Here is a 26384-nt window from a genome sequence, read left to right on the forward strand (position 1 = left end):
ACAGTGATAATAATACATTTTAATTTAAGTTCTTGTTTGATTCATTCATTTAATAAGTAGTATAATATCTATTTATTTGAAAAAACTTTTGTCAGATGTCTAAATAATAATGCAAACACAAATATGTCTACTGAATTGTGGCACTTTTGGCCTTCTATAGTCCACCTCTTCAACTCCACTGTCATAAACTACCAGGCCACATCGTTCCCAAAGAAAAAGCAAAACCTCAAATATGTCAGGGTTTTTTTTTTCCCCCTAAAGGTAGCGATTCTTTTTACCTCGGTGACCCCGTCACTGACCACTCTTTTCTTTTCCGTGCTGTACGCCCACATAGGAAAAATGTTGTTGCTGGGTGACATCTCAGCACTGGACTTCCGCAGCTGGAGAGAGAGAGAGAAGAGACACTTCTGGAGTGCTCACTGTTTTCCATGTGTCTGGTTTCGGTCATTTTACACCAACCTCACAACCTCTTTTCCATCCAGATTAGTGACTGAAATAAAGAACAATTCAGATGAACCACATCCACTATACACCTAAAATATACTCTAAAGGCCGTACCAAAGTAATAACTTTTGACCCACATTGTTCAGTGTAATAGCTTACCAAGGCTATTAATGAGCTTGACTTGGATTATTGGACTATAATGTGATTGGAAGAAGTGAAAAGTGAAAAAATAGGGGTCTAATGAAAGTTCATGCCATGAGATCTTGTGATATTTAGACTCCACAACGTTTCTTAAAGTTAAGGCTTGCAAGTTGTTATCTAGTTGCTCATCACGGTACCTTTTCTGAAGAATTAAATTTAACTTATTGTAATGATCCTCTGATTTGAAGGGGGACATTTTCCATAAACCTCTCTTAGAGACTTTTCTTTCAATCAGAAGGGAGTTAATATTTAGTTTGAACTAGTTTTCTCTTTTCAGTTTTGTATTTGACAGGTGACTCTGGAGACAGATTGTCGAGTTGACAACACACGGTCACATAAGAAATGAAATTACATTTAAATAGTCTATTTGGCAGTATTTTCTGTACTCGGCCTAAAAAGAAAGGCATCATTTTTCAATTAACAATGTTACATATTGCCTCCTGTCAGCATTCAGGCAAAGAATGTGATTTCAATGCACACAATCCAATTGATCATCTGTAGTACTTAGACTGATTAAACCTGAACTGAATTATTCTGTTTGTTTTTACAAATCTAGCAAAGGTTTCACAGGTTACAAACTATATTTTATAGAAACTGTTTTGTGTAGATCAATCCAGTCCAGGTTTGACCACTCAGTATTTTAGATGTTCAACTAGATACCTTAAAAGTGGTAAAATAACTACTTAGCTTAGCGCTAATAGGACGCTCCAAAGCAGATTCCAACTTTGGTGTCATGAAAAAATAAGAAGGCCAGTCGCAGTATTGTCGTAACGTTTACACATCGTGTCGCTGCTTCTTTTTGTCTTACCTGACACGCTGCCATACCAATGACTCAAAGTTGGTGGGGATTTATTAGCTCTGTTAGCTAACACAGCTACGTTATCTAACAAGCTAGCTAACAGTTCATATGGCTGTTTTCCAGCCATATTAACAGTCTGGTAGCCTCCACATTACACCTGACAACTGCAGAAGGATTTTCTGCCTTGCTTCAAAACATCATAATGAAAGTGTAAAAGTTTTAGTTTATATAAACGGGGTTTTCTCTGCCTCTGCACACCAGCCTTTCTCAACTAGTGGGCCTTTGATTGGTCAAAAAAAATGTCAAGAAAAATAATCTATTGCATTTCCTCTATTCACACTTCTTGCTGTAAGTGACAATAAAGCCATGTGTTAGTGTTGATGCCAATCGCTTCTAACCAAAGGAGACTTGCGAAGCTTGTTTGCACATGCTCACTGAGTATGGTGAAACTTTGGCACGACATAGAATATTAGCTACTATTCTCCTGAGAAACCAAAGGATGATGACAGGATGAACTGGAAATGTTCACATTGCTGGGCAACGTTGAGCTGCTGGGGTCGTCATGTGACTGCACGCTAAAATTTGCCGCTGCTCTGCGATGAACGGGTATCCTGCCGTTCTAAACTCCTTGTTGCTTTCAGAGCTAGCTGTCTCTGCGAGCGTGGCTTCTCTGCTCTGGTTCAGCTGAAGATGAAAGACAGAAATGGACTGAACACTGAGTCTGACATCAGAGCTGCTTTTTCTACTGCAACTCCACACTACCGTACGAAGGTCTCAAGAGGAGCAAAACATGCTCAGTTCTCAGATTATCTCCAGAATTTAACATTTATACATGCTATATTTAGCATGAAAACAGGAGGCAGTGATTTAATAAGAGACCGAATGTAAAAAAAAACAAAAAAAGACAAACACTGAAAAATGTCGTTGACCTGATTGTAGCTTGTCAACCAGCGGTAATGTTGGGAACCAGTGGAGAACCACTGCTTTATCCCGTGTATTAACCAGGACTTTCCCATGACATATCCAATTTTCTACACCCACAATTACACCACACATTGGGTGTTGTGGAACAACATCTCCTTCAAACTACATCAGGATGCAGCTATGTCCAAAGATGATCCTGCCAGGACAGCAGGAAACTACTGCCACATCCTTGGTGCTTCACAGGGCACTCAGGAGCAGCACAAAAAGTTACGATGACACACAGCAGTTAGACTCTGTGCTGCACTGACAGGTGGCCCTGGTGGAGAAGAAACAAGGCTAGAGACCCAACTAGCTTGTCAAACTTGGTAGTATCCATTCGGCTTGTGAGAAATGAAGGAATTTATCCTGAGAAATGCATGCAGTTTGTGAAATCTTAGCCGTACACGGGACAGTGTGCACTGAGTCCATGCGGCTCGCAGAATATGCACAGTACGCCAGTACTACATGGAAAACTACAGAAGACTTTAAACCAGTAGACTCAAACTGCAGTCCCTGAGGGCCAGAGTCCTGCAACTTTTAGATGTGTCCCCTGTCCTACATGCTTGAATTAAATGACAAAACTGTTACACTAGCATGCAGTCTAGCTCTACAGAGCTCTGTCAATGAGCTAATATTGGAGCTAGGTGTGCTGAAGCAGAGAGAGACACATCTAAAAGAACAGCGACCCTTAGGACTGGAGTATGAGACCACTGCTTTACACTTAGGTGGAGATCCTCCTTCCGACGCAACAGCTACCCGAAACGTTCGACCAGACCTACAGTAGGATGGTTTAGCTTCATGCATGTCCATCTGCCAAAAAAAAAGAAGAAAAAACTATTGACAATTTGTGGCAAGACTTGAAAATTTATGCACAGGTCTCAAGGAGCCCTCTGTTCACTGGAGCCCTCCATTCAGTCAGAGGCAGTGATTTTGCATAAGCAAAGTACTGTAGGTATAAATGCCTGCAGTCGGGGCAAAGCTGGTAAAGATTTAGCCAAAAGACTTGCAGCTGTAACTCCAGTAAGGGAGGGGAGAGGGTCAAATATGAAAACATGCCACATTTTTCAAATTGCGACTTGGAGAACTTATTTATGTTTTAAGGCTTATCCTGTTTAATCTTTTTGTTATTACTTTGAACATTTAGGTCACCGTGGACTCCACTGCAGCAATCGGTTTTTAACCACCAGATTATTTAAATCATATTCCTATGTTGGCCCTTCTTTTTTTTTTTCTTCTAACTTACAATACTGGAGCAAAGCCAGATGGGAGGAGACAAACAAGAGCGCACAGGAAGCAACAATGTTTATGGAAAATCTGGTCTTCATTTGGAGAGCAACATGTTGCACGCAGCGCCTCCTAAGGCCCCGATTTTGGTTCCCCGTTGTAAAATGGAAAACAATAAGCTTCACACAGCTTTGCATGCCGGGGATATTTACAGCCGCTCAACCCGCCAGCTTTGTGTAAAGCACATTTTCAAAACCGTTTAATCCTTATAATCGGTCCTAGTGCCCCAGTGGACCTGCAGAAACAAAATAAAAACTAAAAAATAGAACAGCTCCACAGATGTGCTCCACAGGACTGCGTTCGGTGTGTGTCTGTGAGGTAAACGCTGACATATGCAGCAAATAAGAAAACAGAACCCCTCCCCCCCACATTGTGAGACGCTATAATTAGGAGTCATGTGTTTTGGTGGCCACTCTGATGGGGACGATGACTAAACAGACATCACTTGTGGACTTCAAAGGTGGGAAGCTCATTGGAAACATGCCTCTGTCTTCTGGTGGAGATGACCTTCTTCACAACACAAATCTGAGTCAGTTTATAGGACACAGACAGACATGTGTTGCTTTCTGTTTGTCTATCAAATAAAACGTCAACAAATCCCATTGAAGACTGTTCTTGTGTCGTGTCAAAATGTGGAAATGCTCAACGAGGGAATGAACACTTTGCATATATGGCGGAGTAGGGGGGGGTCTCTTAAAACGCTTTTACATCCCAACATCTGTTTTTCATGACTCTTTAACCTGTTGGTCTTTAAGCTCATTTGCAGTTTTACCCTCATAGCTGCGCTCGTTAACATGGTTATTCCTAATTAGCGCCAAGACTAAGAAAAACATGCCACTGAGGGTGTGGGCGGTGTTGCGGAAAAGGTGGATTTTTGCAAAAAGGAGCGGCCGTCGAAAGAGAAGAAAAGGATCAGGGGATCGTGTTGAGGGAAGGTATTGATGCTGTGACCCAGAAAGAGTTCTCCAGATGTATTTACTGCAGACTTGGGATGATGAAGTCATGTCATGGCTCTGGCATTCGGGGCTGGGCTTGTTCAGATGCACGGCTGGCTGGCTGGCTGGCTGGCTGGCTGGCTGGCTGGCTGGCTGGCTGGCTGGCTGGCTGGCTGGCTGGCTGGCGTGAGAAGGGCACAGTGGTGGCCAATGGCCGTACGGCTGACTGGGTGGAACTGAGTCATTGGGGAGTAGGTTTGGAAAGTGCCATTATTAGTGAGGCATTAGGTCATTATTTCGTGCAGAAATATGAGATCTTTAGCTTTAGGTTTCTGACTGTGGTCAATGGTAGGAAACATGTCGAAGATTTGTCTTTAGGCAATTAACAGAAAGCTCAGAGTTTGTTTGAGGAATATACCACATGACGCTTGGCTGGGACTGCATTCCCAAACCTTGATGCTGCCGCCCCCATGTTTCACCACGGGGCAGGTATGTTCAGGGTGTTGTCCAGCATTAAGGCCCCCACATACTTCATATTTCACTCCATGGAAGACATGGAGTGAAATGTCCACGCAGAGGTACATTTTTCCTACCACATACACGGTGTTGTAGACTGTGACTACGAGCTGATAAGAGTGAGTCGGCTCAAACAGTTGCAAGGACAAGTAGCATCCACACTCCCACTCTTTGTGTGGCACACAGAGTGGTGTGTGGTGGCTGTCATGGCACCAAACCTGCTAGTATTCATTCAGATTGTGGGAAATGAAGGAATTTATCACAATACATGCAGGAAATTGCTTTGTGCATCTATGAAGACTCAACCGTTCACTGACATGATTGTGTCACAGTAGTTTCTTTTGTTTTGTACTTACTGTTGGTGCTGATTGTATTTATTGATGAAATTTGTGTAGTTAAGTCATTTTAACCTTGTGTTGTACAACCTTTGCTTTTTAGCAAGACAATTACTCATTGTCTCGCATCAACAGATGAAAAATAGCCTTTTGGCTCATTCTGGCACATTTAGAGAAATGCTAATCAATGTGCACTATGAGACAGTCAGGCTAGGTGGACGGCCATGTCTTGTTTGGCTTGCAGTCGTGTCATTCTGTTGGATTAAGCGGTACTCTGTAAAATGCTAGAGAACTTGGAATTATTCACTGACAGTAAAAGTTATCTACTCCAGCTCTGGGCAGAATAAAGGTGAGCATTTGGCCCGCACTTGTAAACTGACCAGGGCTGGGGTCTTATTTTCCAACGGCCAGTAACCAATGGGAATCTGGATTACTGATCTGGAACAGGTGTTACAGAAATACTGCTTTGGCCCAGATGTGGCACAGACATGCAATTCATATTTCATTTTTTAGGCTGATTTGGCCCAGACTGGACCGGATCAGAGTCTAAATGATTCTTGCACGTGTCAGGTGGGCTCATGAGCCTCCTCTGACTGTTATGTGGACCTGGTGACTCGCGAATGGATTTGGCTAAGATCTGGATTCTGTCTGGAGCTAACAATCCTATTACATATTTCTGAAAGCCATTGGTGGCCCTGGATTTTATTTTGGGGTATCAATATAAAGTACAAATGACTGTCCCATATTTCAGGTAATTTTGAGAAGCATTTATCATTTTAAAGGGTCAGTATTGTGCGTTTTCCAGGCATATTCAGCATAATCAAGTAACTATGTTTCCTTCAGTTGTTATAAAATGTTGTATATTTCAAATATGGCTGAAAAGATGCTTTACTTTGTAATTTTACTCCTTAATATTGGGCCTCTGTCTCTTTAAGAAGCTCCTGCTCTTTCTGAAACTCCGCCTTCAGGAAGTCATCACAACATGGCTCCTCTATTAACCCTTTAATTATGTTTTTTACCAGCATTGCTCTGAGAAGTAGCTCGTACATTGAGCTCAGCAGATGCTCAGTTCCTTCAGGTGTTTGCCAATTCCTGCTGGCTAGTCTGAAGGAGCTGAGTGGGGGAGTCGCAGTGGAGAGCTGCTCTGTGAGGTGGAAGCTCAGAAGCTTTATCTTAAAGGCGGGGCTAGGTCCACCCAGGTGTTTTGCACTACTGAATGGTTGCCATGGAGATTAAAGGATGTCTCAAACATGCATGAAGGAATCAAAGCAACACTCCCGGTATGTTTTGATGGGGGAATCACGTCATAGCATGACGTAAAGCTAAAAAATGTTGACCTTACAGAATCTTTAATTCCACTTCACACTATGGACAACTTTTTGCTGGTCCAAAGTCCCAGTAAAAAAACAACAGTTTGCTGTTTTAATGGGAGAAACTGTAAACCATAATAATACATCTGCATATGGACATTATGATGTAACTGATTCAGTATGACTGGGTCAGAGTTTGCTGTTTTGTAAAGCCCAGATGTCCGGAACAGCGGTTTTGGGTCTGTTCCTGGAAAATACTAACATCCACCTACGCTCACCTAAAGCTAACCTCAGGCTGATTTGGTGCTGCTGAATAAGCGCATCTCAGAAAACGCTTCATGTTAAAAAAAAAAAAAGAAGAAAAGAACCGTTTTCATCAATTTGAGTCTTTTATAAACTTCTCATACACTCCTATTTCCTTTGTCTCGACTAGTTTTACTGAGGCATTCACATTCTAAGTATAGACTTTCCTCAGTGCAGCCACAAGCTAACTCACTGATGTGACTTTGAGTCATGCTGCCTGAATCCAGCCGAGTCAGCGGAAAACCTAGAGTGCAGCTGCAGCCTGTAAATACTTGGGACATGTCTGAAAACGCTCAAGAACAACAGCTCTGCTGATGGGCCTCTTCCAGAAAGCTGGTGTTGTGTTTACTGCCGGAAGTCACCGCTGGTCACATATCATGTTTCGGTATTTTAAAGGCTTTGAGAAACAAGAATTTTTTTATTTTTTTAAAAAAGTCTTGTATTTAATGCAAAATGTCTGCTCCCCTTACGCATGCAGAGCATCACAGAGCATCACAGAGCATCACAGAGCATCACAGAGCATCACAGAGCATCACAGAGCACACATTCAGGCCTGGGAAAGCCTGGCCCAATAAAGAGCCATTGAACCCCGACTGCAAAGCCTCTAACAACTTGCATTCAGCGGTTTTCACCCGGCAGTTTTTCTTGGTTTCGGGAGGGATGCCCGGTATTAGCTTAGCAATCATGTCCTAAACACTTTGATTTGTGCAACTGCTGTGAACGTCGGTTAGTGGTTCTGAAATGAATCCATTTGCCCATTGGCTGCAGCCTGGGGTGGTGTGGGTAAGAAGCCCAGCTACCGTGGCAGACTGCCTTCTCGGTGGAGGTGGGGTGTGTTTTCTTTTTGACGCCTTTACCCGTGAGAATGGTACCGGGGGCTGAGATTTCATAGCATGGGGAGAATTTTCTCACATGCAGTCTGGGAGGGAAGAGTCTGCTCCAGTTGGTAGAAACTAACTAAGTGTTGGACAATTTCTTTCCAACCACCAGTTGCCCTTAATGAGGTAGTTAAAGTAGTTTCCATATCTCTGAGCTTCAGGGAAAATGAGACGTCTTTTTGAGAGTCGAACAATTACGGTCAGGGACTAGCAATCAGGACTGAAATATGGGTGTGGTGATGGACTCTGACTACGTAAAGATAGTTACAAAGTCTGCCTGCTATGACCTGAAGAACATTTCCAGGATTACAGGACTAAAAGGACTAATGTCGCAGCAAGATCTGGAGAAATTCTTCCATGCGTTTATGTTTAGCCGCATTGATCTTTAGCCGCCTTAAAAAAACAAAACAAAAAAAACAAGTTATCTACAGATCTGCGTATCGGTGTATAAGTGTGAGTGCAAATGGGTGAATGTGCCCCTTGCATAAAGCGCTTTAAGTCGTCAAAATGATTGGAAAAGCGCTATATAAGTTCAGTCCATTTACCATAAGTTTCAACATGTCCAGACCTCTGGGTCTAGTTCTGGTTCTGGTTCTGCTCTGCATCCCCAGAGCCAAACATGGAGGAGCAGCGTTCAGCTTCTATGCACCACAAATCTGGAACAAACTCACAGAAAACTGCAAAGCAGCTGAAAGACTGAGTTCCTTACAAATCAATATTCACCTGTTTGGATCTGCTTTTGATTAGTAGCAAGTGGAACATTGATCAACATGACTGATGCGTGTTTGTTTGATGATGCTGATGATGGCATTTGGCACTAGACTCTCATGTAAAAAATGAAAATATGACCAATCGACCAACACATGGCGTCCCATTTAAACTGACAGACCAGATGGGGAAAGCTTTCATGAGAAAATTAGCCAAGAATGTTGTGTTTTGCCTCATATCCTGTCGTTGTACGTTGCCAAGTAAAAAACTGTTTTAGCAAAATAATCTAAACAGACAGTAGAGCACATGCTTTAGTTTTCCTGTTATAGCTCCCGTTGCTATCTCGTGCTCCCAATCATTCCACTGGATCAACATGTGTCCCCTCTCTAAAACACACATTGTCTGAATCATTTTCTGCCGGTTCAGCGATTCCAATCTCACTCAATCAGCTGGAAAAAAAAAAAGAAAAGATGCATTTGAGATGATTGGAAGTGTTTTTTTTTCACTGAGTCTTTGTAGACAGAAAAGGAGACGCGTGGATAATCCGTCCCTGTCCTGGAGTCGGTCTGTTCAGCATCACTGACCGCTTCTCTTTTGATGCCACGGCGACTTGAATCGCACATATACATTATGCCGCACCAGAGGAATCTCAATAGATGCTAAAGGATATGGGTTTTATCTGTTAAGTTGAGCTTAGGCAATATTTGATGATTGATATGCTCTAGACTGACTGTTGAAAACAAGAAAAGTCCTAACCAAAATGCCGCCAGATTCCTACAAAGTATCCCTAAAGCGAATGAAATTCATTTTTACAACTTTCTCTTAATCTCTTCGTAACACCTTATAATGTGATCATATTCTCCTTTTAAACCGTCTAGTAATAACCGAATTATTACTAAGATAATAATTCCCATTCAGTGGGGAAAAAATGACAAGCACTGCAAAAGAAATACCCTTCTCAAAACAAGTTAAAAAAAATATAGAAGACATTTTTCTACATTATAGCAACTAAATCTGTCAAAGGACTTAACACCTTTTATCAATATTGAAGAATTGTTGACTTAAAACAAGTTCCGCTTCGTCTTATTTCAACTGGACTGAGATATTTGCTCTAGAAACTAGACAAAAAAAATACTGGGTGAGATTTTTTGTCTTTCAGCTGTTAGAAGAATGACTTAATCCTGGGTTTTACAAACAGAAGCTAACATTTACGGCCTCCCTCATTTCCGTGTGTGTTAAGTGGCAAAGTGCTAAGGAATATTTTAGTCATTTGCCCTGCAAAAACAAACTCTGAAAGTGTGTTGTTTTTACAACATGGTGTCAAGTTGTGAAAACTAACTCCTGTCTATTTAATTTTAAGTTTATGAGACACGAGGAGAAAGTTAGTTTGCACAACTTCAGAGTAAAAAAAAACAACAAAATGGCAGAGTAAAAAACTCCAAAAACCCCCCCGACCCAAAAACAACAAGGATAATCAGCACTCCAAAATATTCTGAAGATTAAATAAGGACAAAAACGCGCCGCTCCTCAGCTTGTTACAATCTGTCTGTATAGAGATTAAAGGGTTTTCAGCCTATCAGAGGCAAGCAGGGTCTAAGGAGGAGACATCTGAGAAACAAGCACAATCAGTGGCAAACAGCAATAATATACAACATTCTACACAAATATAAGCACAAGTAAATCCATAAAATCACAAAAGTTAAACAGTTCAACACTAACTCTTCATGAAGTTCTTTAGGGCTTACTGTCTGAAAGGAGTGGATCCAAAATGTTTGTTGTAACATGACAAAATGTAAAAAACAAAAAACAAAAAAAAAAAAAGGTTAAATGTGAATGATGATGCCGGTACATTTTCTATTTCTGTTAGTAAAACAACCTGTTGAAGCGGTTTTAATATTTAAGTTTTTCTTTTCTTTTTTACGTTTTTGTTGAAACACTCACTGTGTCGTGACAGTCTGTTAAAAGGCAGATATGAAAAAAATAAATCTAAGTCCTCTGCCTTTTCCCGGTTCTAACTAGAAAGAACCAATCAGAGCCCGGAGGCGGGTCTTATCGCTGCCTTCCCCTTTCCTTCCTGATAGCAGAGCTTGTTGTGAATGCTAAGGCTAGCTAGCATAGCCACCGACAATGGTGGACAAATGGCTCTGTTGTAAATGTAAGTTGTTTCTCTGAACAGCAGCATACTTGAGATTGATTGACAGCGCTAAGCCCCTCCTCCTGGCTTTGACTGGTTGTTTTTGACCAGGAGCGTAGCATTTCTTCAGACGGCAAGTCATGGCACAGGGAGGAGGTGGAGGAGGTGGATTCTTTTCACAGACTATCTGTCTCACATTACATTGCCACAACATTTTAACAAATATGTGAAAAACATATATTTTTAATAAAAGTTACACACTGCAGCTTTAACCTTATCAGAGAAGTTGAATGAATCACTAGGAAGTCCGTCTTGGCAGTGAGGAATCTCGATAAGCCAGCTGATTTAAAGCTAACATATTTTTGGCGTACCAACTATCAGACTCCTCATCTCTCCGTTGATCTTCCCTTCCGTTTTTATTTCTTTTTGTTCAGCCAAAGTATTTCTTAAGCAGATACGTGTTTTTCATTCTGCTCCAATCAAACACACTCTGTCGCCCCGTCTTCAGTGACGTGCCCCTGCATAACCTCACGTCGTCTCAGCTTGAGTTATTTTGTTGGCAAATTGCGCTACTGCTGATTCTTTAAGCCGTTTTTTTTTGTTTGTTTTTTGTTTTTTCTTTTAATACTTTGGGCCCACAAACCTTCAAAACCGCACAACGCCAGGGCTCAGCTGGGATCATTAAAATTAGATCAGGGGATCTTAGCGGGAACCTAATGGGTTTTTATCAAGACTCGCAAATCGCAACGAGCCACTTCCTTCCGACGTTGTTTGGACAGGTGAGCGAAACTGCAAGCTAAGCCTCGGTCTCCACCTCAGACAGCCAGGCCGCTCCAACGCAAACAGCGGCGCCGAGTTAAAAGATAAGCAGAAGAAAACCAAAAGAGCGAGTCTTCGGCTTCGCCTCGTGTTTCATTAATACTCAGAGCTGATCCCTAACTCCTCTGTCAGATGTTGTCCACAGCTGATTTGTTCCCCTTTTTGTCTTTCCGCTCTCCTCTGTTGCTATGATGGAACAAACGGCACAAGATGTTTGCGCCTGCTGTTATACTTCAGCTTCCTTGTGTCTGCGTCTGCAGTCCTTTTGTGAATGATTCTGTTTACGCTGCACATTTCGCTGAACTAAACCCGCTCTTTTACCCCCATGTTTTCTTTGTTTTTTGGGGGGGGTTTTATCATTATTTTGGGAGGAATTTTGCAAAGCTTGTAAAGTTTTTGCTCAGTCAGCCAGATTGGAACGTAAGGCCTTGATGTGGGTGAGCAGCTCATGCAATCAGGAAAGAAAACATGAGATTTTTCTTTTGTGCTGAATAGCCTTTCTAACCATCTGATGAGTGATTAAACTGAACCTTACATAAGGAGTACATGTTTTTGCAGGAAATCTTCTATTTACGATGCTTAATTCCAGCCTGGTGTCCAGCTTGCTGCTTCTGGCTTCAAACTCTTATCTCCTTATTTTCGTCTGTAAAGGTGAACATTCTGGTTAACTTAAGGTTTTATGGTTGTGACTTCATTACACAGCAATCCAAGCCCTACAGACACAAACGCTGCTCCTGAAAAAAACTTCTGTAGAACTTTCTTAGCAAGACTTAATGCAGTTCGTCAAAGTTGTCCATTGCCACAGCCTCAATTTGAGTTTATTTAAGAGGTAAAATCGATTTTAAGAAAATGTTTGTCGTATTTGCTACTGTGAATCTTGGGAAGGTAAACTCATATGTGACTGTTTTCAAAGGTGAAGTCCCAAAGCGCCAGTTTAAGAACTTTTTTGTTCACTTTTGTGCAGACTTAATGTTTAACTTGAAAAGGAAGCAAAGTAGTTAAGTAATGAAAGCAGAGGCAGTTTAAAAAAAACCATAAGGGAATTTGAAATAAAAAGTAACAAGTCATCTGCGTAAAGAGAAACCAAATGTGAAGCAAATATGAATGACCTGAATGTGCTCACATCTTTGGAGGGATATTACAAGAGGTTCAATGACTAAAACAACCTAGCATGGTCCTCGTTTAGTCTGAAACATTCAGATTTTTTAAATTATTGGTGTAAAACAAGGCAAAATGAGGTTGACGTGACTAACATAGTTCTTTTTCACACGTGTTCTTTCACAAGACAAAAGTACACACTATGGCATGTCGTCTGAAAGTGTGTGAACAGTTTTACTTTCTAACAAAGCAGTTCTGCTTAGCTAAGCTTTGCTTAATGTGGTTACACAAGCTACTCTCTACACAGCCTAACGCCTTCTTTTGTTTCACTCTTCGAATTTGGTCTCTTTGTTTGTTTCACAACTCTTAATCTCTCTGCCTCGTTAGTTGGCTAACAGGTGGTCCGTTTGCTAGCACGGCTGAAGCCCCTTCCTCTAAGGCTCTCAGCTAATAAAACTGCTGCAAACTCACAGAGCTAGTCTGGACAGAGGAAATGTCGGCCGCCTCACAGGGAGACGTTTCGTAACAGTCCGGTTTTATAGAAGCTTTCCTGGGGAGACTAACTCCTATTTACTCAGCCTTCAGGCGCCTTTTTGGTGATAAAGGGAGCCATTAAATTAGACCCTAGATTTAACCACTTGCCTCTTTTCTCCATGTTTAGCTGGCAGCTAACGTGGTTCACGCTAATCATGATGCTACACAAGACTTGCTTGTGTGCTTAATCAGCTAAAATTCACAGTCGATACTGTTTCTTTTAAAGTCTAGTAACAGCTAGCTTATTTTTGTAGCTGTTAGCGTTATGTTTCGTTAGTCATAGCTGCTAAATGTTTGATAACATGTAATGACTAAGTCAAATTAATTTGTTGTTGTTAGCTGTATTAATGCAAGTTGGAACTTTACTCCTGTACTGGAACTACTCTCTCATCAACAACCGCAAGTCGGAAAACAAGCAACTTCGCTAGTTGTTGTGCTAAGTGACGAGGCAAACTAGTTGTAGCGATAAGTCGATGTCAAAGGTCGTTCCGTTTTTTTGTTTTTTTGCATTTTTCAGCATTCAAAGACTAAAAGTACATTTTCACAAACAGGTTGTCTTGAACTATGTGTGGCAACGAATTACCAAGATACAATCAAATATTTCTGCAACCTTTGCTACGTTTTACAAGCACGGCGACCATATTGGATTTGACATCAGGGTCGCTCTGTGACCTCCAACTTTCCGACATGGAATCGTCAACAACTTGTACAAAGTAAAGGAAGCCATAATAGTTTGACTTAAAGTAAAATATTTGACCATTGTGTTTCACCTTGCATATTTCCAGCTTGTTCTTTACACTGCGGATGTTTTGAGCCTCAGTTGCTCTTGGTCAGCCACGCTGTAATTTTCCTGTTTAAGCGCTTCGCCATATGGAGCTCAGTATGTCTGTTCAATAGCTTAAAGTGAACTATTTTTGTGGTTCCCAGTGCTGCTTTGGTAACACACATCTTACAATAGTATGAGGTCGTTGTGGAGTATATGGAAGTTGTCGCCTACGTAGAGATACAGAATAAACTTTATGATGTTTCTCACATTCATTTGTGCTCTCCCGTTCTACAGGTCTGGCAGTGTGATTGGCCACTGGAATGAAATCTTTGAATTTGTGAAGAACTTGGCAGAGAAGTTTAAAAGGTAAGAGATTCTTCACAAGCATGTCCGCGATCGTAAAGTCCTGTTAAAGTACGCCGGCAGAGAAGCACTAAACAGGGTTTAATAAGTGGTAAAACTTCACTGTTGGTATCCTGACAGCTTCTGACTTCCTGGTTAAAGAATCTATTGTTACAGGAAAACACGCCTTACTAACTTGGTAAACAAAACTTTATACCTCCCACACCAGCAAATAAATACAGAGCAATTAAAAAAAAAATCAATACAGGCCTATTGTTGGTTTGGTTGCATTCAGACACGGAAGGCTTTTGGGCCTTAAATACAATAAGCAGTATTTTGTTTATATCCTAACTTTTGTCTAAAGATTATGTTCAACGAATTCAACTTGTTTGTGTTGAATAAATCATTTAATAGATTTAAATTCACACATTAAAAACGAGCCGTACAGTCTTTCTTCTTTTTTATTGCTTTGTTTTGGCCAAATACTACCTCCTCGTTTCTCCTCAGCTGAAGGATCCGTTTAGAGCAGAGATCTGTTCTTCCCTTAAAGTTTTCATCTTTAAATAAACACGACGGAGAAGCACAAACAGCAACTATCCTTTAGCGTGCTGTCCATCATAAACAATACCGCCTCCACCTTGGAGCCTATCTGCAAAACTTTCCCCAAACAGACTTCACCTACAAATAAACACAAATTCACATGTTAAGATTCTGTGACAGTTTTCAAATCAAAACTAGGTCACTGCCTGTCACTGTGGGTTTGGTTCCTGCCCTCTGGTACAACTCTGTCTATGTTATCATTGTATTCCTGTATATTCATAGTCACTTCCACAATTGTGCTCCTTAAAATTTTTCATGTTTTGTCCCATTCCGACCGCAAATGTCAGACCACACCTAATTTGTAAAGAGAGCTTTTAATTTCAGTATAAATGCAGAAGGTTCTGCAAAAACAGGACTGTTTGAGGAAAGCAGCAAGAAAACACATGAATCTTTCTGTCGGTGACATCATACTCAGATTGTTGGCACAGTTTGTTCCACAGCTAAATGCGCTGTGTGTTTATATATTTCAACGTTTTTTTTCCTCTTCCCTTCCCTGTTCCAGTCCCATGCTGAGGATGTCCTTCATAACATTCAGCTCCAGAGCGTCCACCATCATGAAGCTAACAGAAAACAGGTGCTTTCACTTGGCTCTAACTTCACTGGTAATGTTTTAATAGAAATGTATTTAATGGGATTAACTGTAACTGATTGTGTTCTTATTCGTGTCCATCACTGAGGACATTGTTTCCTTTCTCGCACGCTGGCACAATGTGAGGTTTTAATTAAAGATCTCTGAGATGTCAAAATACTAGAGGAGGAGCAGAAATACCCCCCTTTTTTAAAAGAAAACATGAATTTACCCCCTCCCTCAGATGGATGAACTGGGTCATTTATATTTTCTACACTGTTCTTATTTTTCCCCTTCTACTTCCTCTATTTTGAAGATCAGCTCTACAACTCGAACTCATCAGAAAATCCCCTCCTTAAAGCTGTAGGTCACCGAAAGCAGATGACAGATTGATGACAGATTTCACTCCCAAGTTCCTTCATTGTCCCCAGTTTGTGTGGACAGTCTGTGCCTATCCCTCGACCCGTGCAGTGTTTGCGGTGAACTCGTCCAGGCTGTTAAAACATCGAAATGCACAAAGAGGCTGAAGTAATATTACAGCAAGCCAGTGGTTAAACTTGCCAGTCAAAAATCATGCTGTATTTCCTCTACGGTAAAACTCCACCATCAGCTCCAAAATCACATCTGGTCCGTTTTTATGTGAGCCTTTAAAGGTCTATTTGATTTTTTTTTTGGGAAAACATATTTTTCTACAAAGTTTGCTGCTAGTGAAGCTTAAAGCACTAAAGCTGTTACATGCTTTAACATGTGCCACATGTGTGCCACACTCGAAATTTAAATGGATTTATTTTTGTCTATCTTGCTAGCAGTGGTGGGAAGTAACGAAGTACAAGTACTTCGTTACTGTACTTAAAGTCCCTCCACTGGCTCCCTGTAGCTCAAAGACTAGACTTTAAAATACTGTTGTTAGTTTATAAACCACTGAACGGCTTCGCACCACAATACATTAAAGATCTGCTGTTTTTGGATCAACCTTCCAGACCTCTCAGGTCTTCCGGTTCTGGTTCTGCTCTGCATCCCCAGAACCAGAACCAAACGACGAGAAACAGATTTCAGCATCTATGCACCACAAATTTGGAACAAATTTCCAGAAAAGTGTAAAACAGCTGAAACACTGACTTCCTTTAAATCTAGACTAAAAACCTCATTTCATCATCATTTCCAAAATGAAATTTAAATGATGCCTAGATGCTAAAGCAAGAAATTGCAGGCAAAAAAAAGGAGAATATTTAACTATTTCACAGAAAAAGTATATTATAATCTTCACTATTTGACCCCAGCTGTTTTTCTGCTCTACAGAGTAAATATCCAAAAGGGCCTGAATGCTCTGAAGAAAGAGAAACCTGGTGGGGATACTCTGATGGACCTGGGGCTGCAGAGGGTACGCAGGCATTGTAACACACACATTAAAACACACAATAATTAATTCAGGACAAATTAAAAGCTTTTTAGGACTGCCTGCTAAATTCTCCTCTAACAAAGAACATGTCTGTCTGCTTAAAGGCAAACGACCAGATACGCAAGGAAAACTTTGGTGAGTAGCTGACGTCTTCAGTGTCATCATACATTTCTGCAGTTTACTTTGAATCTTAAAGTTATGGCTTTTTGCTTATGTATCTTTCAGGGACAGCCAGTGTGATCATCGCTCTGACAGATGGTGACCTGCAAGAGCAGCAGCTCTTCGATGCACAACAGCAGGTTAGACATCCGTACTCCATCTAATATCCAGCTATCTTCAATCAAGAGCTCAGGAGTTCTGTCCTCACATGACTTTTTATCTGTACTCTACCGATAGGCAGAGGAAGCCAGACGTCTGGGAGCGATCGTGTACTGTGTTGGTGTCAAAGACTTTAATGAAACACAGGTAAGGAAGTTGTAAGACAAGGCCCTCCAATAAAGTGACTCTAACATAAAAAGAAAATTAGAATAGCAAGCAGTTGTGAAGGGGTCCAAGCCTCCCTTAGCAGTCCAAACCCAGGCACATTTCCCACAAGCATGGTCTCAACCAGGTGGACTTAATGCATCATTGGCCAAAACGAACCCATACCAGCCACTGAAGTGGTAGGAACTGTACAATCAGCTCTATAGACTCAGCACTTCATAAGTTGGAAAAAAAAAAAGTTCAATACAGATGAAGGTAGATTAAAATAAATTACTTGAGAAATGTGTTTTTGGGCTTGAAAGTTGTCTGTTTTCCTGAGTTTTTCTTAACGATGTCTTTCGATGCTTGAAAAAGTCTTTTATGGCACGTGGGGTGCTTTTATTGCCTCCTACTTCTCAGCCAGCACTGCGCTAAGAAGTAGTTTCAACTAATACGACTTTCCACTGAGAACGGTAGCTACGATGATTTATTGACCCTAGATTTGCAGCAGTTGCTTAAATAAAAATGAAAAGAAAGGGAAAATTTCCCAAATCTTCTCAGATGTTCTAAGTTTAGTACAAGTTAGATTTTTTTTTGTGCCTCTAAATAAGAAAAGAATTCATAACCGCCAACCATTATTACATAATACAGTATTGTTTGCAAATAAAAGCACAAGTTCCAACAATAGGCGCAAATTTATTTCAATAGTTGAAAGAGATCCAGACAGTGATGGACTTAAGACCATAAATTCAGTTTTGATACAGTAATTTATGGTTTTGAAGATATAGGTACAATTGTTGCTATACAGTAGCTCCTTGTAATGATAAACAGTAGTAAATCAGTGAGATCTGTACATACTGCATCGATGTTCAGTGTAGGTTTGTTATAAATATTGATTTTCTGAGTGAGTGTCTATTTTTGAAACTTTTTTTTTCTTAAAACGTAATTTTCTTAATTTGTTCATGCTTTCCTCTTTGCATGCTCTTTTTTTGTCTTTCTCTCTCTCACCAACTCTAGCTGGCCACCATTGCGGACACCATAGAGCATGTGTTTCCTGTGCTAGGAGGGTTCCTTGCCCTTCGGGGGGTCATCGACTCGGTAACTTGACTCCTTTCCACTGTAAAAGTCTACTGTACGTCCAACTGTGAAACTGAGAATTCAGACAGTTAGGGGGTGGGGGTAAAAAAAAACAGTCAGTGGAGAAGTTGAAACCTCCTTGGTCACCCTAAGGAACAGAGGAACAGTCTCTGGTGGTGGCAAACCCTCTAGGGGTACAAGAACAGTCAAAGATGAAGGCAAACCCTCCTGGTGCCCCTATAGACATACAAGAACACTCACTAGTGGAGGAGATGCCGTCTGGGTCACCCTAAGGAGCAGAGGAACAGTTTCTGGGGGTGGTGAATCTTTTGGGCTCCCTCAGGAAACACTGGAGCCTGATGTAGGTTGGCAACATCTTAAGGAGGTGATTTGGCTTTGACCGCCACCCCCCACCCAGGGCTTTGGAGACTCGAGACATGACAAATTTTACTGTAGTGCCAAAGCAATTTTCAAGAACTCTATAAAAGCCATTAAATTTTGCGAGCACGTTGCAATTATTTTGTGTGTTCCTAAATCACTGCTGCCTTTACTTTTTCAGATTATCAAGAAATCCTGTATTGAAATATTGGCAGCAGAACCGTCGAGTGTGTGCGCAGGAGGTGGGTAATTGGAAAAACACACTCTCAGAAAGGCATACACACAATAAATGGGTCTCTCTTGAGTCTTTGAGACAAATGCCATCATTGAATTCACCCATGAACTACGTTCATTTCAATAGGAAGCATTTTGGTTTGGCTTCCTTCTTTTATGACTATCCCAGACTGAAAAATGACCACATGCAGCCTGATGGGTCACTTACCGGAAATCTGCTGTGATGGGCCACTGCAGCGGGAGTAACATCACTGGGTCACATTAAATGAAATGACCGTGAGAACAGCGCTGTAGTTACAGGAGATTAACTGGAGATGAAATGTACAGTAGACATCCTTTAGCGTAATACCAATGGAGAGAGCGTATAACCATTATTGAAAAATAAGTCGGATAATAAATAGCTTGAATGAACAGCTGAAAACCGGGGTTAATGATATGTGTAAGGGTAAAAGCAGAGGAGCTGTCTGTTTTTTGGATTTGCTTCCATTTTGTATTCCATGAAACAGGGAATCACCAAACCATTTAATAATTAGCCAAGGGGTATTTATTTCCATTCCCGTCCCATAATGGTAGCTTCCTTTGACATTGTAATACTGGATGACGTGTGATTTGCCCTTCTTCTCTAAGAAAACATGCCTATTTTCCTTGCTTCATTCATTCTGTTACTATTTTTGTCATTCCTCCTCCAATATGGTCATAAAAATATAATATGCAAAATTTCCCCAGAAAACTTGCTACGCCCGGAGGTTGGGTGCTGAACAGTTATTCATCCAGCAGCCCGTCGGGTTTTTGAGTTGAAAAATGTTTAAAGTTGACAGGAAGTTTGAAAATATCACTTGATAATTATGTGTTATTGAAAGATTAATACCTTAACACCAACTATAAAATCTTTAAAAATGCAAAAATTTTAAACAGACTTAAATAAACAAGCAATGCTTAGCCTGGTGGGGGCAAGAGTAAAGCCTGGAGGCCCGCCAGGCTTATAATACACCAGGGGAAACCCTGAGTATGTCTACATAATAGGGTAGTCACGATAGTAAAATTTCCAACATGACACTCGGTGCAGCTTGTTATATCGCATCTTTGTACGAAGGGTTTTCTCTGACAAAGACGAAAGAAATACAACCAGTAAAAGTATGACGATATTTTCAGTACTGTTATCTGGAAACGCTAAAGTGGTTTTGAGGAATGTTGTTTTGTTGTATTCACACAGCTCATCCCCAGTCAAATTGCGTTGCAGACGGCCACGGTCTTCCAGTCAACAGATTTTCAGCCCATCCTCTCTGATGATAGAAAGTCAATATGATGTGACTTTCTATAGAAACATTCAACAGTTTGTCATTTGCCACTAGATTGTAAACCGATTCTCCATTTGGGAAAGGGGAGGACAAATGGTTGTGCCACTAATTTTGCACTTTGCATGTTCTCCGGTGTATGATTTCTCCCTCTGCAGAGATATTTTAGCAAACAGTCAAGAACTAAACGGCAACTAATTTTGGATTAGCACTCTGGTTTTGGCATCATGGATTCTCAGGCAATCGGCCCTTTATCAGGGTTTGTTTTTTTTACTACAGCAGTTCTTACAATGCAAACAGCAGTCCACTTCAGAAAATGCTGTTCTTAAAATGTAAACAATGCTTTTTACAGCCCAAAACAAGGATTTATTCCATGCTAATGTGTTCCACAGCAGCCCTGTTCAGGGTAACGTTGCATCATTCTGGTGGTCTACTACTGACAGCAGGGAAGGCTGCAGATGGTTCAGATTAGCTGCTACAATTGGCTGGGTACACCGTTTGTTAACGTTTAGTCGTTTTACTATCAGCCACATTAGCCTCTAGCTCCTTTACTACTGGATAAAAAGCGTGTGTGTGGTTCATTAAGATTCTTTGCTATTTTCTATCCATACTTAGCCATCCATAAGCTACTGTTTAAGTAAATAATGGGGGGTTTTAACGCCCTTAAGGTTGTAGATACAGGAGTTTTACTCGCCTTTTTAAACTCCTCTCAAACATTAAAGCTTTGGTCTTCAAGACGAGTTCATCAGGGTGGTAAATTGGGCTTCGTAGCTCAGGATTTCAGCCACGATCAGAGCTCATCAGTACCCGTCGTCCTGTCCTGGTTGTCAGCAACGCGTTTGCTTTTGCCTTTTTGACCATAGAGGATCACAAGGGCTCTCCTTGAATAATGCTTGCCGTGTTACTGGTTGCTGGTTGTTTATTTGTGTCTACCTTAGTGAGCCATATTTTGTGAAATCTTTCATATATAAAAATGACAAACGTGTTGTTTGTGCAACCAGAGACATTTCAAGTCGTGGTGAGAGGAAACGGATTCCTCCACGCAAGAAACATCGACCAGGTGCTCTGCAGCTTCAAAATCAACGATACCATCACAGTCAGTGAGTAGACTGGGCTTGTTGTTTTTTTTGGGTATTTTTAATAAACAGAACTGTCAGTAACAAAGTTCAGCTGGTTTTCTACAATATATCCGTCAATTTCTATATCACTGAGTAGCAAAAGGGACAGTACTGAAAATAAAACGGTTACATTGATCTACATTTACAAGACAACATTCTCGTCTTTCAAAAACGTAAGGCACGGCGATGGAGATATTTAACTTTTGGTTACATTATAACCACAGAATTGAGTGGATTTTATGTGTTAGACCGACATGTATTTGTATTCAGCCCCTTTTACTCTCATAGCCCTAAATAAAGTGCGAGCAGTTGCCTTCAGAAGTCACCTACTTAGTAAACAGAGTATACTGCAAGAGAAAACCTATCAAGACATAGCAACAGCTGTGACCAGTAACTCAGGAGGAGCTGCAGAGGCACACTGCACATCACCTTCAACACCTAATAACTCCTACTGTAAAACATGGTGGTGGCAGCTTCATGCTCCTTTACGACCCATTTGTGGTTGTAATGTGAATACGTTCAATGCGTGTGAATACCTTTGCAGGAGACTAATTTCTTTTTGTGTTTCTGCCCTTCAGATGAAAAGCCTGCTGGTGTAGAAAACACAATCTTACTATGTCCAGCTCCTGTCATCGATGAGGTTGGAAAGTAGGTGTCTCTTTCTCTTTTTATAGCTTCATGAACTCTTACAGCTTGCATTTCTTAGACAGATTGCTTTATGCAGACTGCACTCCTTATATAAAGCCAGGGGAACATGTGGAAGTGTTCACATGCATCAGAAATCTGCCATACATTAGCTGTTTTTATGATCCCTATCTGAAGTCATACTCCTATTCTCTAGTTCCTAGAATAGTTCTAGGAAAATATAAAAGGCGGTGCAGCTGTACCAGCTCACGCCGGGGGCGAAGCCTTCGTGCGTTTGTCCTGATCAGTAAAAAAACGAGAGCAGATTCCTCTTTGTGTGGCACCGACAGGAACCAGTTGATCTGGACGACAGAACTTGCAAATCTCACGAAATGTCTCGACTGACTTCTCGCCAGTTCTTTTGGGCAGAAAAAGTCGCGGCAGTCGCTGACTTTTCCAGCCAAGAAAAGAACTCTTAAACACTCAGCGTGGTATTTGTAAAGAGCCAAGTCTGTGAGGCCATTTGCCAGCTAAAGAGCAAATCATTTCCTCAAGGAACTAGAAAGTGAAAGGGAGGCGCCATATTTAAACCGGGGGGTGTTTTTTTCCAAGAGCTTTTGGCGCTCCAAGAGCGACCAACCAGCTATAACTCCTTGAACACGTCTGTTGCTTGAGAATATTACATTAGGACTCTTTAAAAAAAATCATGTTGGATCTGATACCAAACTGCAATCACAACTTCAGAGTATTTTATTGAGTACTTCTGTGAAACCCACTGAAAGTGTGGCATGCATTTGTTTTCAAAAGAATAAAATCCCGTTCAACTACCTGCCAGCTGAGTCCAACTGTGTGTGATTACACTCAGTATGACTCCAGCTGCTTGTTAAAGAATACCAGTGGACAAATAGCATCTAAAGACATTGTTTATTGTTCTCTGAATATTATGTTGCGTGCAATATGCCCTGCAAATTTTTAGATTAGATTAATTTATTCTTTTATACATGTTACATTTGAACAGTTATTTTGTTGTTGAACATATTCTGTTGTGATTGTACCATGTTTAGATTCATAAAAATAATAAAAAGAAAGGAGGAACCGTCCTGTAGCCATCTGCCAAATCAGAAGCCAACTTCATCTCCATATTATACGGCATGTTTATGCTTGGTGCCACATTGGATTACCGTAAACTCTGACAAACGAAAAAAAACACGAAATGTCTCGACTGACTTCTCGCCAGTTCTTTTGGGCAGAAGTCAGTCGAAATAAAATCAAAAATAAATCTATTTTATGACGCTTACAGATGTTGTGTGCCGACCATTTTTCTTGGTAAAGTTTCTATTAAGGAAGAAAATACTAGTCCTGGGTGACCAGGCATGCTAGTTACCAGCCTTACAAAGGTTAACCCCAGCAACTCCTATGCTAATGCTAGTCTATCCATGCTAATGACCGGCAGAGGAACAAGGCAATCTAGAAGGTGACCAGCCTCGGCATGTTAGTCAAAGCTTCAAAGCTAATGTAAGTAAGTAGTCTCCTTCTCATTTGACAGCACCAGCTGCTCAGTTACCGTTGTCGGCCTTATCATTAATCAGGTCAGTAGTCAGCTTTGAATGGATATAACCTCCTTCGACAAGGAAGCAGTCCCTGCTGGGTGCACTATAGTCTTAATTTTGGCACTGAAACTGCACCATAACCCTGGAAGAAAACCCAAAGCTGAAAAAGAACAAGGAGTAGGTTTGCCTTTTATTGGACTGTGAACTAAGACACACAGTAAATGGTTTTGATCAAAGCATAGTCATGTTTTTCAGTGGCCTAATCAAAGACCAGACCTGAATCCAATCAAGAATCTGTGGCAAGACTTGAACACTGCTGTTCATAGAAGTGACCAAAGCCGAAGGAAGCCTAACTCACTGGCAATTGGATCATTTTCCTTCCGCTTCTTTTTGTTCCTCCATCACATAAAATCGTAATAAAACACGCTGAACTTTTTGGGTTTTAACGAAAACGTTCAACAGGAAGGAATTTGTTTGCACAGTGCAAACTACGCAGCGACCAGATTTGCTCCTACATCACATTTCTGTGCTCTCATTTAGACCCCAACCGTGTTCCAACATCAACTATCCGCAAACCTCTCTGACCCAAGTCTTTATGGGAAGAAAAGAGCTCAGGTCCACAGAATACGAGGCTGAGTGGACGGTGTTAAAGATTTTATAAACACAGAGGGAAACCAGGGGGGAGGAGAGATGGCCAGTTTCTCTCCCTCCACATACTTTAAACTTAAATCATTCCTTTTTGCTACAAATTCCGCACGTTTATTCTCCTGCAGCAGTCGGGGTAAAACAAACGATCTTCGGGCTAGCATTCGGAAATCAGACAGCGAAGGGTTTGACGATTCTGAGCTAATCCGCTGTTTCACTACCTGTGTGGAGGATTCTCTCATCTTTCTGCCCGTCTGTCCTTTTTCTTTTTGACTGTCTCCTTTTATGGTCTCAGCTACAGATGAACCTTTTTTTTTTTTAAATCCCCCCGCCCTCCAAAAGGCTTTTTATTCTCATTCAGCTGTCTCTTTGTCTGGGTTTGCCTGATCAAAGCCATGCAGCAGCTAGCCAGGTCTTTCATGTGTGGGACCACATGTTGGTAGCATGCAAGGCTCTCGGCAGGAGAGCTGGGGGGAAAAACTCAGGATTGGTTCTTTACATTTATAGAAGCCAAACCTAGAGGTCACCCTAAGCCAGAATTAGGAAATTGTTTCACTTAATGTCTAACGTGTTTATCTATATAAATGCTTAATAATTTTAAAAATGTATGACTCACCAACCAATTAATGTCATAAAAACTTTGTATCACGGAAGGACATGTTGATGATTAAGTGCACGGATAATTGTCGCAAAATTACAGCTTATTCATATTTTACCTTCTGCACTTATTGGCAGAAGGTAAAATATGAAGTAGTAGTAGTAAAGTAACTCGCATTGAGAAATTTTGAAAATGTAATTTTTCATTTGAATGCTGCTATTCAGAGAGAAACAATTTCACTTAAAAAGTTAAATTCATTAAATGCTGAAGGTCAATAAAATTGGATTTTCCTAAAAAAAAAAATTTAAAAACTCTTCCAAATAAATAAAGAATCCTTATTTGTTTAGATTATTTAGAATTTAATAAATAATCCTTGACTTTCTGTTTCCCTGTGGTAGAAATATTAGAGGATATAGAGTTTTATTTTCTTTAGCCACAGGTCACCAGCACACAGTGAGGATGGAAAGGAAATTCAATCTGGAGAGACTCAGACGGAGATGAGAAGACAATTAGAAGAGTTTATTGACAAACAGAATTTAAAGTCTTTGGCGCTCGGGCCCTGGCTGGGGATAACGGTTATCGCAGCGTTAGCGATAGGCTTCAGATGAGCATCCTGAGGCTGTTAGGAATGTCATCCCCCGGGGCCCGGCACTGGTGGTGGAGGTTGAAGAAGGGTGCGGGCCTCAGGACCGGGCGAATGGAGGAGAAGGGGTGGTGGTGGGTTGAGCTCGGCTGGAGAGCGAAGGACACCATGAATGAAGGTCCTTATCAGCTGGGACTTGGTCGGTGATTGGACGTGACGTGGCTTGGTCCGGCGTTGATAGGTCGACGATTGTGGGCAGGTCGCTTCAATTAACGGGTCCCGGTGGGGATAAAAGAGTCTTCCAGTTTGAATTTGCGCCTAGGCTTCATGTTAGAAAAAAATAAATAAAAGTCAAAATCTTGGGAGTAAACACGTTTCCATAGCAACCATTAGATGTGCTCTACAAGCTAACCAATTCCATGGGAGTGATGCCAAACTCTTAATTTCACATTGCAAAGAAAGGTTACTTTGTTTTTGTCCATATCGTCCAATTATTTATGACCGTTTGAACAGCACAAATCAGATTTTGTTTTAATCATATCCAGACCTTTGGTCCTAAATTGAATACATATCTAATGTTTTTCAAAGCAACCGCATTCTGAACAGCCGTGTTGCATTTTTTCCGACTTCCATGTAATAAAGTGTGACAGACTGGCGAGATCGGAAGTTAAAAGCAGATGAGAAAGAATCCAACTGCACGACAACTCCGTAACTGATGTTCACACACTGACATTTGTAGCATCCGTGTTTACTGCTGCATGTGATGTCGCATGTTGTTCTGCGTATCTGGGTCATTTCAGGGCCTCTTCATCGTTACATCCAATAGAAGTGGCATTTAAGTTTGAATAACAACCATAAAAAAATTTTTAAAAATCAGCATACGG

The 26384-nt window shown here is 41.0% G+C and overlaps 1 protein-coding gene across 1 annotated transcript in view; it reads left to right on the plus strand.

The window, feature by feature from the left end:
• LOC102224771 (anthrax toxin receptor 1-like) overlaps positions 1-26384 on the plus strand; it is a 46574-nt gene that overhangs the window by 2118 nt on the left and 18072 nt on the right. Inside the window, exons 2-11 of the mRNA XM_014472756.2 lie at positions 14322-14393; positions 15472-15543; positions 16837-16918; positions 17041-17071; positions 17162-17235; positions 17333-17401; positions 18416-18496; positions 19035-19095; positions 21384-21482; positions 22079-22148. Of these exons, the coding sequence (XP_014328242.2) occupies positions 14322-14393; positions 15472-15543; positions 16837-16918; positions 17041-17071; positions 17162-17235; positions 17333-17401; positions 18416-18496; positions 19035-19095; positions 21384-21482; positions 22079-22148 (711 nt within the window). The remainder of the gene's footprint in view (positions 1-14321; positions 14394-15471; positions 15544-16836; positions 16919-17040; positions 17072-17161; positions 17236-17332; positions 17402-18415; positions 18497-19034; positions 19096-21383; positions 21483-22078; positions 22149-26384) is intronic.

The sequence above is a fragment of the Xiphophorus maculatus genome, chromosome 10 (assembly GCF_002775205.1).
Source record: "Xiphophorus maculatus strain JP 163 A chromosome 10, X_maculatus-5.0-male, whole genome shotgun sequence".
In the NCBI taxonomy this organism is placed as follows: domain Eukaryota; kingdom Metazoa; phylum Chordata; class Actinopteri; order Cyprinodontiformes; family Poeciliidae; genus Xiphophorus; species Xiphophorus maculatus.